General features: G+C 40.1%; 1 protein-coding gene across 1 annotated transcript; it reads right to left on the bottom strand.

The window, feature by feature from the left end:
* Nucleotides 1-3,034: 3,034 nt before the first annotated feature.
* On the bottom strand, nucleotides 3,035-13,631 carry si:dkey-206f10.1 (adenylate cyclase type 8). Its single transcript, XM_054619078.1, has 20 exons — nucleotides 13,476-13,631; nucleotides 11,289-12,026; nucleotides 10,564-10,713; nucleotides 10,316-10,446; nucleotides 10,076-10,187; nucleotides 9,839-9,966; nucleotides 9,545-9,703; nucleotides 8,754-8,991; nucleotides 8,502-8,672; nucleotides 8,318-8,418; nucleotides 7,532-7,733; nucleotides 7,117-7,209; nucleotides 6,748-6,908; nucleotides 6,072-6,153; nucleotides 5,767-5,925; nucleotides 5,088-5,234; nucleotides 4,647-4,739; nucleotides 4,418-4,532; nucleotides 4,089-4,291; nucleotides 3,035-3,250 (listed from the first exon to the last, which is right to left on the bottom strand). Exons 1-20 carry the CDS (start codon nucleotides 13,629-13,631, stop codon nucleotides 3,035-3,037), a joined length of 3,555 nt encoding a protein of 1,184 aa, XP_054475053.1.
* Nucleotides 13,632-14,414: the final 783 nt, after the last annotated feature.

Here is a 14,414-nt window from a genome sequence, read left to right as displayed (position 1 = left end):
CTGACACTTAAATTAAAATGAATCCAGACTTAGAATTTAGAGGGACTGTTTTGTGTTAGTATAACGTGCAATGTTATAATGACTATAGTATAACATGCATAATATTATGTTTTACAATTTAATAAAAATGATAATTGTTATAATAATCATAATATGAGTGATGATTATAATAATAATAATAATAATAATAATAATAATAATATACTGTATGTTGGTATTATTATTATTATTACCATCATCATATCCAGCCTTATGCTATATCTTATTTATCCCATACTATACTGCACCAGACTAAGTTATGGTAATATTTTATACTGTCTTACAACATCTATTCTACATATACAACTATACCATTGTATTACATTACGTTTCCATATTGATAAAGAACACTTAGTATCATTACTTAATCAGATTTATGTTTACATATTTACTTGCTGACTCGCTGCTATTAACCAAACCAAAGGCTTTTTTAATCTTAATCTCAAGTAGTGGAAGAAGTAAAAGTAGGCATATCCATTGTATGCAGAATGGCCCCTGTCGTTGTTTTATCATTTAATATTGTAGTATCGAGTTGCTATTATTACTTAAACATTTTTATATTGCAGCTGGTCAAACTTAAGTGGAGCTAGTATAAACTCCTGTATACTGTTGAGCACTTTGACCGATACATAGACTAGTAGTTTAATGTAGATCATATTTTATAAATCCGTCAAATATGTAATCTTAACCTGCAAGGTTACTAACTTATTGAGATGTCAGATAAATGTAATGAAGTAGTACTACAAAGCATCATAAAATGGAAATAAACGTACATGGAAATTCGACACAGGGTTTATTCCCTCTTCATTAGCATTACATATACTTTAATATAAGCAAATATATTTTAATCTTTGCAACTGAAATATGCATTACTTGTGTTTTTTTTATTTAAATTCGTGCTAATTGCTGTTAGGTTTTATGTCCACTATATACTGTGGGAGCTTCATTTGTTTTTTAAAACAAAGACACTGTGTCATAAACAACACATATAATCATCCGCAGAGAACCCTGTCATGATCAGTCTTTTATATTTCAACATTAACAAAAAATAAACCAGTTTTACTGTGTTTCTTCCGTTTTGGATTCCCATTGGCTTTTAAGGCACAGCATGACCAGGAAGCCTCGACGAGCCACATTTGTTACATTTGCTTCTTTAAATTAAAATACTTTGTATCAATTCTGTGATATTTTCCTTGGCTGTCGTTGTTGGTGTTTAACTCCTATTTTCCCCTGACTCTCCCAAAACTGTTATTTCAACTTTTGTACCCGTCAGTGACAGAAGTTGTGCGGAGAAGCAAGATTTTAAAGAGGTCAGGGCTACAGTTACTGCGTGTAGGCCTCATGACAAATATCAAACACACCTTGTACAAATGTATCTCAAATTGTCACCAAAAACAACCAGATTGCCAAACTTGTAGAAAAACACAGCTTTATTTACATTCCCAGCCAAGTCTGTTTAAGTCATAAACATTTTGCACAAATGGATAAAACAATTTCTCTGTTTTTCAAAAGCTGTTTTATATACCAATTTACTTGATAAATTCCTCAGGAAGTCCCATAGATGAGCTTGTCGTACAACATTAAATACACATATTAATTTGCAGTGACAATATGTTTCTCATGTGAATGTGACAACATGCTAAATGCATTGTTTAACGTATAATTACACGGAAAAGAACCTTCTTGGTTGAGTATGCAAGAGGAGGAGTGACATGGGAGGTGGTTTTTGGCATAAAAGTTGGTTCAACAGATGAACACTCACCTATTTGTTGAGAAACAAATCTGTAGTCAAGTAACCGAAGTGAGAGTTATGTCTTTAACAAAAATCTCAGAAATACAGAGCGACACTGACGTTGACATGCAAGCTGACAAGAGATACCTCTACAGTGGTGAGGTGTACACTAATGCAACTTATTTACAGCACAATATGAAAGCAAGCAGCAGCTGATTCATAAATAATGACAAAGTCATCCAAAGTCCCATTGAAACATCAAAATCTTTGAAAATCTTCGATAACATTAGCTCAGTTGAAGTAATGTGTAAACTCACAGTACAAAACATAGTGAAAATTGTGAGAATGATGCTTGATGATAGAGTAAAAAATAAGAAAAGAAAAAAGAAACACTAGTCGGCACTGTACAGGCCATTAGAAAGTCTATGAGAGGTTGAGCTGGTTGTTTTGAGGTATTTTGGCTTTGAGGTCTGAAGACTTGCTGGAGTGTTATTCCAGCAAAAAATATATAGACACTTATTAGTTTAGTACAAAATTAACCTAAAATGCTTTACACTGTGAAGATATGGCAATACAAAAATAAAGAGCAGTGCCCTCCAGATGCTTATCCGAAGCCAGTGGGACAGTTAGGTCCCTTCTAAGCAAGAGAAATCTTCCCATTTTATGAGTTCCCGTATTTGTCCATTAAAGGGGAACTACAGCCATTAAAAAAAAAATCTTACATGTTATTCCTTCGTTCTAAGACTATAAAATATAAGTAAATATGAACAACTCTCACCCAAATCAGATGCTAAAACTCAAATGTTTGATGTCTTTAAGTACAAAGTATGGAGCTGTAAGTTTGAGACTTACTTCTCTGATTTCTGGCTATAATAGTAGCTCATGTTCACAAATACTGATTGAACTTTCTTAGGCCATGGAAATAACATATTGTAATTCTAAATGTAGGTAGTGTTCCCAAATACATCCCAAAATATGTATTTTTTAGATGACAGGAAAGCGGAGGAGGTCACAGTCATCGAGGAAACAGGAACAAAGGCTCTGGTAGGATCTGGATCCTAGCAGATACACCCTGTTCTCCAGTTTGTGCGGCTAATATATTTATGGCAAGGCAAAGTAAGAAACACACACACACACACACACACACACACACACACACACACACACACACACACACACAACAAAAAACTGTAAACCAGTAGAAACAATATGGCTGCGCTGTGTCCTCCTCCACCTGCAGTCATCTGACCCTAAAAGTCTCCCTCAGCATTGAAGGTTGCAGGGAGTCCGACCGAACGCCCCGCTGGTATCTCTCATCTTTTCCTTGTTTTGGGCGTGGACGAGACCAAACACCACCTCTGCAAGCGACATGCGTCCTCCTGTCCGCAACCCCAGGCCTCCTTCTGGTCCGACGGTGGCCCTCTTGCTGCGCATGTTGCTGATGAAATAGGTGCGGACTTTCCCCTGACACTCGCTCACCTACAACGACAGCAGCGGTCACTAAGTGTGCTAATCTTTTCTCAGTGAGCCTCAAGGATTTTTATAATCAATACTTGTTCACATATACGGTTAAGATGCATTAACATCAACACATTTCAGTCCCCTTCCTGATCAGTGATGCAACTCATTTACATCTCTCTGTTGTTTTTTTTCACCAGTAGATGTCCCCCTTTGTCTGAGAGAGCCTGAGAGTCTGACCACTGGCTGCACTATTAACTGTTTCACTAAAGCTTTGCCTCAATGCAACCCTGTCTACTACAAAATGGCATTCCCATACAACTAAACTGCACTTTCAATTAACTTCCAAGGGAAATGCATTTCCTTCTGGATTACGTTCGCAGTTTAAAACAGTTAAAACATGTGATCAACGTTGCAAATTGAAGCAAATCAAACTACTTGGTTAGTTTTAGTAAGAAGTATTCTGGTTTGGCTTTAAATGATCACCAATTAACAAAAAAACAAAAAAAAAACGCAATAAAAGCACTTGGTTCACATTGGACACAAACAGCAGTCTCCTGGGTGAAAGTCCTATGTTTCTTTTTACTTCCTCTTCACCTAGACTTCCGCAGACATAAATGAAATGTATTTGTGATACGTCAAAAGCTAATCAAGAACACAATACATTTCCCTCAAAAACATAACTCACAATGCAGTTCTGTTGTACGGGAATGCAGTTTTAGGAGACGGGGCCGCATAATAATGTCATCTCTGCGCATGCGTTATCTTCATATACAGCACAAACTTCACTGAACATACAAGCCTGAACTAAACTTTTTGGCTCTCCAGTAAAATCAGTTCCACTGTATTTTACACTCACCCCCTTGACAAAGATCTCTCCGCGTAGCTCCAAGATAAATCCCCAATCTGCCAGGATCCTGCGCGTGGGCTCAGCTACCTGGATGCGTCCGCTCACACCTGTGCTCTCCATGCGGCTGGCCAGGTTCACCGTTGACCCCCAGATGTCATACTGCGGCTTGGTGGCACCGATCACCCCTGCGACCACCGGCCCGTGGGCAATGCCTGTTTTTCAGTGCAACACAGACAAATAATGAATAAATATTAAAACCTATGACATCAGAAACCCTCGCAGGGAGCTGTTTAAATCAACCATCCGGTATTTATGTCTGTAGGAGGTAAACCACTTACCGACACGCAGCTGAAAGTTTTGGGCAGAAAACCTGTTAATCTCTTTCAAGGTCTCTTGCATTGCCAATGCAAACAAAACAAGCTCACTCAGGTGATTCCATTCATCCATAGACGCCTGAGGGACAGACAGATGGATAGTTAGATTTGAGTGAGAGAGAGAGAGAGAGAGAGAGAGACAGGTGGAGATGATGGAAGAAAATAGCAGAATTTGTACAAGGAGATGTCCCACCTGTCTGTCTGGAGCTAAACCAGAGGCGGCCATGTAGCAGCTCCCAATGGTCTTGATCTTCTCCACATATTGGAAGTACGACTCCTCCAACAACTTGAGGAATATGAGGAGATAAAGAGATCAAATCACACATCAATCTCATATATACATTAGAGATATTCAATGCTGCATATTGTATCCTTATCACCTAACGAGGCAGGTGAAGACATAATACTTCTAATGTGAATACCATAAAAATATATACAAATGTTTATTTGAAAGATTAATAATTATGGATGTTTTTATTGCTCTTATTCTCAGTGCCTAGATATAAACTGTTTATGCAAAAAATTACCTTTTACCCTTCAAAAGCAATATTATGCTTTTGAAGTTCTTAAATAATGTATTGAGTCAAAAACGAATCTGAATCCACTCTACTTTCATTTGAAGTCCCATTCTCACCTCATCAAAGCCAGCAATGATCTCATTCAGAAGTCGGAGGCAGTCCACTCCTTCATGTTTGATCTCTTTCTGTTCAAAGTACTCGTTGAATCCGGCGATGGAGGCAAACATGACACCAACTTCATTGTAGGACTGGGAGTAAAGCTCCTGAAAACAAAATGGTGTCAGGCACTTTCCTCCAAAAAACCTATTTGTTTGACCTGTATGTAGAGATTGATTTATTCAGTATGACATTCAGTTATAAATGGAAGACTTCAGCTTTCAAAGTTGGTCATTTCAATGAATTATAATGAACTGTACAAATGCGTGATAACATTTGGAAAATAACACTTAAAAAGTCCATTGAAACATTGTAAATAAAAAAAAAAGGTAGCTCAACTCCCCTACCATTTAATATGTTTATATAAAACGAAAATATTTCCACTACATCTTCTTCATTATGATGTTAGCTCTGCTTTGAACTATTTCAAAACCACACAACAACAAAAAATATTCAGACATTTATAACAGTCAAATCAGCATTTCAATCTGAATAAAAATACATTTTAAATACACTTGGATTATTCTCCCTATATTTTTGTGCCCCTCTAATAAATGCAATAAAGGCCAAATCATCTGAGAAAAAAACACATGAAAGAAGAGGCTGACACAGTCAGAAGTGAGGTCATGTTTTCCTCACCTCATCATTCTTGCTCCGGTCCAAAAAATGTCTCGCCACATGCAGCGGCAGGATGTTGTGTAACAGACACTCGTTGTGTTCCCGCAATTCCCTCATATCTTCCACTTCCTGTTGGGCTTGTAGACGCCACAGGAAGTCCAGTCTGGCAGTGGCCTCCCACTGTGAAGTAAAAGATAGGTTAAACAATCAGAGGTCACCTGGCTGTGTGCAACGTACTCCTTTATATATCAGTAAGTCAATTAAAAATAAGACAAGCAAACTAAACAGAACAGCAATAAGCTCAACACAGGGAGACTTCACAGTACCTGCCGTCCATTGTAGAAGACAGCAACAATAAACATGGCCATGAGAAGGATGGAGATTCCTTTTCTCCTGACATAGTGAGATCTGTGCAGAAATGAATGAAGAGAGGTGGAATATAAAGATGTAAATTGTGTTAAAAAAACATGACTAAAGATATGCTCAGTACAATATTAGTACAGTAGTAGTATTCAGCACATCGCCAGAGAATCAAATATATGTATAAGCAATGGTGTAATATAACTAAATTTACTCAAGTACCATACTAACTGTACATACTTGAATATGCTACTTAATACTTCTACTCCATAGAGGGAAATATTCTGCCTGTTACTCCACTACATTTATTTGACACTTATAATTATGATATGATGGAGTACTATACTACGAATCTACCCAGTAGTATACAAAGTATGTTAAATTGGCACCATATTAATGAACTAAAACTAATATAATATTCTATAATAACATAAAAAGTTTTTTCCCTCTACTTTAGTAAAATTTTTAATTCAGGTCTTCAATGGAATATTTTGAGACTGTCGTTTTATTATCTGATTACTTCTTCCACCACTTTGTAAAAGAGTATATAAAATCTTAAACTTTTTGTGACTAAGCAAAATAATTATAAACTCAATGTAGAAAAAAAGCCTCTGAGCTGGCCGGTGTATATTTCCCACTGACTTTTGCAGTGTATCTTGGCGTGTGAGTGTGAGGAAGGCCAGGTGGATGAGGTAGGAGTAGACGGCCATCGCCAACAGCAACACCGCCAGCTTCAGCAGAGAGTTTAGACGCAGGAACACAGCACAAGTCACCATGGCGATGACGGCGCTCAATATGTAGACCTGCGGAGAAAGAGGAGGTGAGGAAGTGGTTAAAGACACAGAAGAAGAAAGTATTTGGATGACTTCACTTTCTTGAAGTAAAAAAATATGGGCATTGGGTGAGAAAAAATTATGCTAATAATGTTTTATTTAATACAAGACTACATGTTTGTGTTGAAAGATGTTGTTATTTGTTAAATGAACACATTTTAACTGCTGTTGTCTTTACCTCAGGGTAAGTGCAGACGGTGAGTGGACGTGAGGCTGTGTTGGTTCTGTCCATTACATCTGCCTCCCCTGTGTCTGCGAGAATGCACCATACCTGGACCCAAAACACAGCACAAAATAGTCACATAAAACAAAAGACTGAAAGAGGAGTATCATTATGAAAATTAAACATATTTATCATTCTGTCATATTCAATATTTCAGTCGTTTTTTCTTATTTTATGGTTATATTTGGGTTGAATGCCAATAAGTGCCTTAAAGCAAAGTTTGCTTCTCATGTGAGCCACATTTCACATGTTAGCAGGGAGGCACACCTTTCTTCTTTATGAAAACACATCTAAGATGGGGATCATTCAAACAGCAGGAGACAGCAGGAGACTGAAATGTAGTCTGGCCCTGTGTTGTTTAGACTCTCACCATGTCAGTAGAGACCAAGCCAAAGTTGATGACAATGGCGGTAAGGGTGAGGAGATTGCGGGCACTGTTGTTTTCATGGATCCAGCAGCCCAAGTCCTGCAGTAGTGAAGGAGTGCTCCTGAACTCTTCAGCCAGGGCCAACAGCAGCAGAAGCATGTAGACGAGCAGGAAGACGGAAAACTGGAGGACGGCCGGGACCAGTCTGCAGAAGTAGAGAGGAAGGAAGTGAGTAAAGTAGAGAAACATTTAATCCAGGGTAGAATTAAGAAAACAAGAGGAAGGGTGTGATTTATATTCCAGGAAAGTGTGAATTTCATTTCTAGATAAAACCAAAGTAAACATTTTAAAATCCTGCACATAGAGACATTTAAATCAGACAAACAGAGCTGAACATTTTCATGAATGCTGGCATTTTCAGTCAGAAGAAGTTACAAGTTGATATTGCTCATTATCTACATATACAGATTATTTAGGGCTCTTCTTATGACTTTAATTTAGAGCTACCATCCATAACACATAGGCTATTAAACTACAGAAAACATGACTGATCATCTTGTATCACGTTGTCTACTTTTATTTCATGTTGTTGTTGTTGTTATTCAAGTAAAATGTTAATGACACCAACCAAGTACTATTAATGTGAAATATTATTTACCATATTACCTTTACAAACACTTAACTGAGATAAGCTTTTAATAAAAGGGCATTCAGATCAAAAAACCCCCCAAAAAACCTACTAGTGCTAACAATGTGAGCTTCGACTGGACATTGTTGGTGTCTCCCTACCTGGGCACAGGAATGAGGGCCTGGACAGCCATGAGAAAGAGGAGCATGATGAAGGAGCAGACCAGGTTGGAGTTGAACATTTCATCCCTCATCTGGGAGAACTGGTAAAAACAAAAACCATCAGTTACATTGCGTCATTAATTTATTTCCTCCTACCAAACACTGCCTGAACCAGCGTCTGTACCTTATCCTCGATGTGTGTGTCTTTGAACACCAGGGTCAGAGGAGTGATGTGCTCCCGGTGCATGCGCTCACTGCTTTGAACCTCAATAGCGTGTTTGATGCGTTTGTTGATCTCCTTGGAGGTGGACTGCCATATGTTGGGCAGAGATCCGTTCGTAAAGGAGGCCAGTATCTGCAGGAAAATAATAAGTTGGTGTGAGATTAATCAGGTATGTAGTGCCAAAGATAGAAGGCTGTTTTTACAAACACCTACACTGTTCATGTCGTTGGCGTTTCTTTGGAAGGGCAGCTCTGGGTGCCAGGTTCGATTAGTTTTCTGGACTTTGGGTGGCTCAGCACGATCAACCTTTTTCTTTTCCTCCTGAGGGCAAATGAGGAAAGTGTCGATGTTGTGCTTGAGCAGAAACTCGTTCCTGTCACGGCCATGACCGGCTTCTGTCTGGTAGGTGCCTTCTAGACAGTCCAGAGTGGCCCTTGAGATGTGGATGCGTCTGGATGAGAGAAAATATCGGTAATGTACAAAAAAATGCTTCCCAATCATAATTACAACAAGAAGATATTTGACTTTGAATAGTTTCATTCAGAATGAGGAAATGTGCTTTTTACATATATGAGGAAACCATAGACTTGACAAGTCTGCAGTTTGTCAAGTATCAAGTTTGGGTTTATACACTTTGCTGTGTTTAATATGTATTATTTTATATATATTTTTCACAACACAACGGCATTGACAGGGCAAAAACTACAATCTGAGATGGACGAACAGTGGGATCTACATGCCTTAAAGCTACTACTAAGTGATTTTTATTTTGTGTTGATTTTGAGCGTAATCTGACCCGTCGGTATCGATGACAAGCATTAAGAATAACTATACAAAAATAGACAATCTTCTCGCTGATGGTCTAGTTTGCTTATGTAGGTAATATAGAGGCATCCATATTAAATTGTTTTCATACCCACTTCCTCACAGTAACTTAAAAAATATGTGGTAATCCAGGAAGAGGCTACTTTTGCTGAATGCTGATATTAGCAGAGACCACTCACCCTGGTATGCCCCCGGCTTCCAGCATGTTGGCAATACCCACGTCCCAGGACCAGACGTCAAACTGCCATTTCTGCAGGCCGAGCACCCCACACAGGACAGAACCCGAGTGGATCCCAATTCTCATGTCCATGTCAAATTTCAGCTGCTTCCGCACTTGCCTGGTGTTGGTGGGGAGTAAAGCGACACGTTAGAGCTATTATCAATGGCCATTGTTCTTTCTGCATTTAAACATAGAGTAGTGGAGTAGTGAAATAGAATTAACCCCTCAAGAATTCCAGCCAGTTAAGACTGACCGTATGGTGCTGATCATGTCCAGGCCCAACTCAACACAATGACGGGCATGGGCAAGCTGTGGCTCAGGGACCCCTGACACACAGTAGTAACAGTCCCCCAGTATCTTTATCCGCAGGCAGTGGTGCTCCTGTGATATGATGATGATGATGAGTCAAGACACCAGGGAAAAGAGAAAATGAGGTATTGACGGAATAAAAAAGACATGTTGTGTCCAAAAAAATATCTTGAATTCTCACATCTGCCAGTCGGTCAAAGCGTCCAAAGAGCTCGTTGAGGGTTCGGACCAGATCCTGGGCCGACAGGTTCATGGACAACAAGGTGAAGCCCTTGATGTCTGCAAAAAGAATGCTGCAAAGACGGGAGAAACTGAAATAAGTGGAACACTAACAACATACACATTTAAATGATAACAGAGAATCCTGTTGAAGTGTTTGGTGCCATCCATAAGAAACGTATGTGTAAGTGTGTATGTGTACCTGACGTCTCTGTACTGGTGGATGTAGATCTTGTGAAACTCCTGAGGGTTGAGTTCATCATCGAAAGAGCTCATGTCAGAGATCATCTCCAATGCAACAAAACGAGGCAGGATGGACAGTACCAGACGCTCCTGTTTGACAAAATATCACACTCTATTTGACGGTGTATGGTATTAAATACGGGGTATGTCCTTGTCTTCATATTCCTCGAAATCCAACTCATAGCACAATGGTAGCAGTCACTGTACCTGTCTCTGGTTCTCTTGCTCGAGTTTGAGGCGACCCTCAATGCAGCGCCGCGTCTCCAGGAAGACCTGTCTCTGGGCGTGGTCTGTCAGGTAGTGGATGAACAAGCCGGCTGTGTTCATACCAAGGTACAGCAGGCCTTTGGCAAACACCTGCAATCCGAGAGAGATTTTGAATTCATGAAATTCATTTTAACCCAATGCACGTGGGCTAAGAGGAGGATAATAAATAGTAAATGGGGTCTTCTTCTTTTAATTAACTTGAGGGATTTCAGAAGGAACTTTTGTATGCTGGATTTGTAGACAACATCTGGGGCGGTTAATAGGAGGAATAATTGCAACAAAGAAAGTTGTTGCCATGAATGGAAATAGAATATAGGCTTCAGTAAGTTCATTACACAGATAACACATGGCTTGCTCTGCAAAATATGCTGGTGCACAGTTTTCCACTTTGAAATATGGAAATGTTTGAGAATTGGGTGCATAGACCGAAATTACATCATCAGCTTTATACTGTGCAGGTACTTCTAGTTTTTTAGGATCTGGAACATAAAACTGAGCATGATATCCAGTAATTAGATATGACTTAGCTCAGACGTTAAAGTATACTATGCCAAAACAGTAAAGTTAGTAATAAAAGAATGCTATTAATAAAGCAAAATTTTGCACTTTCAATATTTTCCAGGGTGATAATGTTTTAAACCTATTTAGTCAGTTGATTATCTCACCTTTCTCAAAAGCACCGCATCATTGTAGTAGCGCAGTATCTCCACTAGCAGGTGCAGTACTGAGGTGGTGGAGCCGGCGCACATGGCCCACAGCAGAGGTAACGGCAGCAGCGTGTATGTGGCGAACAATGTGAACAAAACATACCACGACGGGTCCTTCTCCAGTCCGTACACCAGTCCTCCCAGCACCTGCGCGGTCTGCGACAACCAGCTAGCTAGGCCAGCGTAGTGAAGCCACCGTGGGGAAATGGAGTCTTTGCAGGTCAACGCCACGATGCAAAGCGCTACAGCTAACCCCATGAAAATCCCTGTTAGGCAGCCTCGCAGAGTGTCCGTGACCGTTTCAGGGACCAGTGCAAGGTACATGACCAATACGTGTAACTTGGCCAAGGCATCGATCACATTAGTAATGGCTAGAGAGTTGCGTCTTTGGTGGGAGTAGTGTTGCTGATAGAGTTTCTCCAACTCACAAGACTTAAAGGTGTGCCTAAGGCTGGGTATGTAGACGCCACGAATAGTGTGGCCCCAGTGCACGAAGAAGTCGGCATCGCTGGCGTATTCGTTGAAAGAACCCCTGTTTTGGGTGCTGTTGGAACCACGGGAACGGGAAGGGTGCACTCTGATTGAGGAGGAGCGGCGTTTTGTGTACCCGCGGGTAGCCTTGTTGCGGATTTGTCTGTTGATCTCGTCCATGTAGGTATCTGTCACAAAGATTTTACTGGCTGGCTCCACACCCACCTGTCAAACAACACAAAGAAAAAACAGGTGTGTTGGCTTTAACATCTGAAACTTTTACCATTACCAATCTTTTTTACTAAACATCAAACCATTCCTTTCAGTGATATTTAGGTTGGTCCAGAAAGGGCTTCATGGTGGAAAGCAAACTAATTACGGCCATTTAGAAAGTAGGAGTCTTTTCATCTATGTGGTTTACCGTTCTTAATAATCATCACTGAAATGTGGTTTTGGAACCTCCCTTATATCACTTAGTGGTACCTATGTAGTTAGTTTCATGTTTATTTGTTCAGATCTTGGGACAGATTCATCTGTCTGCCTAATTTCGGCCCCCATTTCAACACAACTCAAGAAAATGCATTTAATTCTCACAGCATTAATATATTTCGTATTCAATTGTATCAAACTCATATTTGAAATTTCTAAAAACCCCGCTGATATAATTCCATTTACCTCTGTTGTATTAGAATGACGGCAGACATCTCAAAACCCTGGACAAATAATTAAGCCTTTATTAGTCCCACAATGGGGAAATTACAATTCTCTGCATTTAACCCATCCCGGAGGAGCAGTGGGCTGCAATGAAGCACCCGGAGAGCAACTTGGGGTTAGGTGTCTCGCTCAAGGACACCTCGGCATGTGGCCGGTAGGTAGAGGGGTTCAAAACACCAACCTTGTGGTTGCGGGACGAGTGCTCTACCTCATGCGCCACAGCCGCCCTGTAATACTGTAATACAAAATACTGTAAAACCAATTGAGAAAGTAGTTTTATTTGGGTGAACGGGCCCTTTATAGTATTTGTTCAGGTTAATTATTTGAATTTAACATTACTGGTTCAGAGGACACCACATCTGTACAAACTAGAAAGGTGCACTGGAATGCAGATGTCCACCAGATGTGTCTGCAATTGCCGCTGATGTGTTGTGTAATTGAATGAATACAATCAGTGCGTCGTCAAAGAGACTTGAGTCAAACTCAAAAGCAAGCAGCGATGTAGCGTTATCCACCAATGGGTTTAAAGTAATCATATAATACCCTTATTCAATTGTCCAAAATACAAGGGTAAACTCAAGCTGCCTGGCTGCTTATTAGCAGCTGAGTGGCGGCAAGTTACAGCAGTGTGTGCACTAGTGGTTCCATTAGCTGTTAGCGCTCAGCCAAACACACCGTCCAGAACAAAGACAGGTTTAAAGTGGTGAGTGAGGTGTAAAAGGTGTTTTGAGAATGCGTTAGCCAAGAGGTCCTAGAACAACAAGAGGTCTTATAACATGTAGCCAAAACTGGGCCCCCAAAATGTTTTGCAGAATGCGAATTCAGCAGTCAACGAACTGACTCACACAGTCACACACAGGACCGACCACATAACTTCTCCCAGGCTTACACCTTGCGGCGATAATTCCAGTTCCAACTGGATGCAACAAATTTACTGATGACTGTGGGAAAATAAATCACCTGGGCACTGAGCTCCTGCTGGATAATGATGTGTTTTACAGCATTCTGCCACAGTTTCTTTTTCCGCCGCAGCCCAGGGGACAGGGTTGCGGACAGGCAGGGCGGCTCACGCAGCTCCATGGGGGAGGCCTGTGTCGTCTCAGAGAAGGTCACCATGGTGATGAGCTTAGCTGACCTCATCAGTTGGTCTCAGATCAGGAGGAGGCAGCAGCCTGGAGCAGAAACAGTGTCATTGTTGGGGGTGTAAAAAATAGGAAAAGATGGTGATGAGATAACAGACATCCTTTCTCACACTATCAACATACTCATTCTTAAAGGGACACCAATTCTATACATTAAGTTCTATGAACTAATAATGTTTAGTACCACTCAGCATGTTAAAACATCAGCGTAACATCTTCTGTGGCTCTGAAGGAGCTTTGTCATCACCCTGATGATGTCACAACAATGTCATCAGGGTTAATTAAGCTTGGGCTTGGAGACAACACAGTTATAACAGAAAGCTCTCCAAACTAGAGGTGTGAACTTTGAAGGATGTGGGTGTTTACCAGGGGGATGGGGTTGAGGGTTCTAATGAATGATGCTTTAGAGTTGCATTATGGGAAGTGTAGGATCCAGGATTGTAGGTACAGTACCAGTCAAAAGTTTGGACACACCTTCTCATTCAATGGTTTTTCTTTATTTATCTTTTTATTTTTTTTCTACATTGTAGATTAATATTGAAGACATCCAAACTATGAAGGAACACATATGGAATTATGTGGTAAACAAACAAATGCTCAACAAACCAGAATATGTTTTATATTTTACATTCTTCAAAGTAGTTGAATGAGAAGGTGTGTCCAAACTTTTGACTGGTACTGTATGTGGGGGGTTTCTGGAGCTTGACACAAAGTGACGATATCTCGACCTCAGCTGATTTGACCAGTTTTTCAATTT

This window comes from Anoplopoma fimbria, chromosome 18, assembly GCF_027596085.1.
Source record: "Anoplopoma fimbria isolate UVic2021 breed Golden Eagle Sablefish chromosome 18, Afim_UVic_2022, whole genome shotgun sequence".
NCBI classification, from domain to species: domain Eukaryota; kingdom Metazoa; phylum Chordata; class Actinopteri; order Perciformes; family Anoplopomatidae; genus Anoplopoma; species Anoplopoma fimbria.
Note: the sequence above shows the minus strand (reverse complement) of the source record. Positions and strands in the feature narration are given on the sequence as shown.

Coding starts and splice junctions, on each gene's coding strand:
- si:dkey-206f10.1 (XM_054619078.1), bottom strand. CDS start 13,631: ATGGTGACCTTCTCTGAGACGACACAGGCCTCCCCCATGGAGCTGCGT. Junction 10,714..11,288: donor ATGCGGTGCTTTTGAGAAAG/GTGAGATAATCA, acceptor CTCGGATTGCAG/GTGTTTGCCAAAGGCCTGCT. Junction 10,447..10,563: donor AGCAAGAGAACCAGAGACAG/GTACAGTGACTG, acceptor TTTGTCAAACAG/GAGCGTCTGGTACTGTCCAT.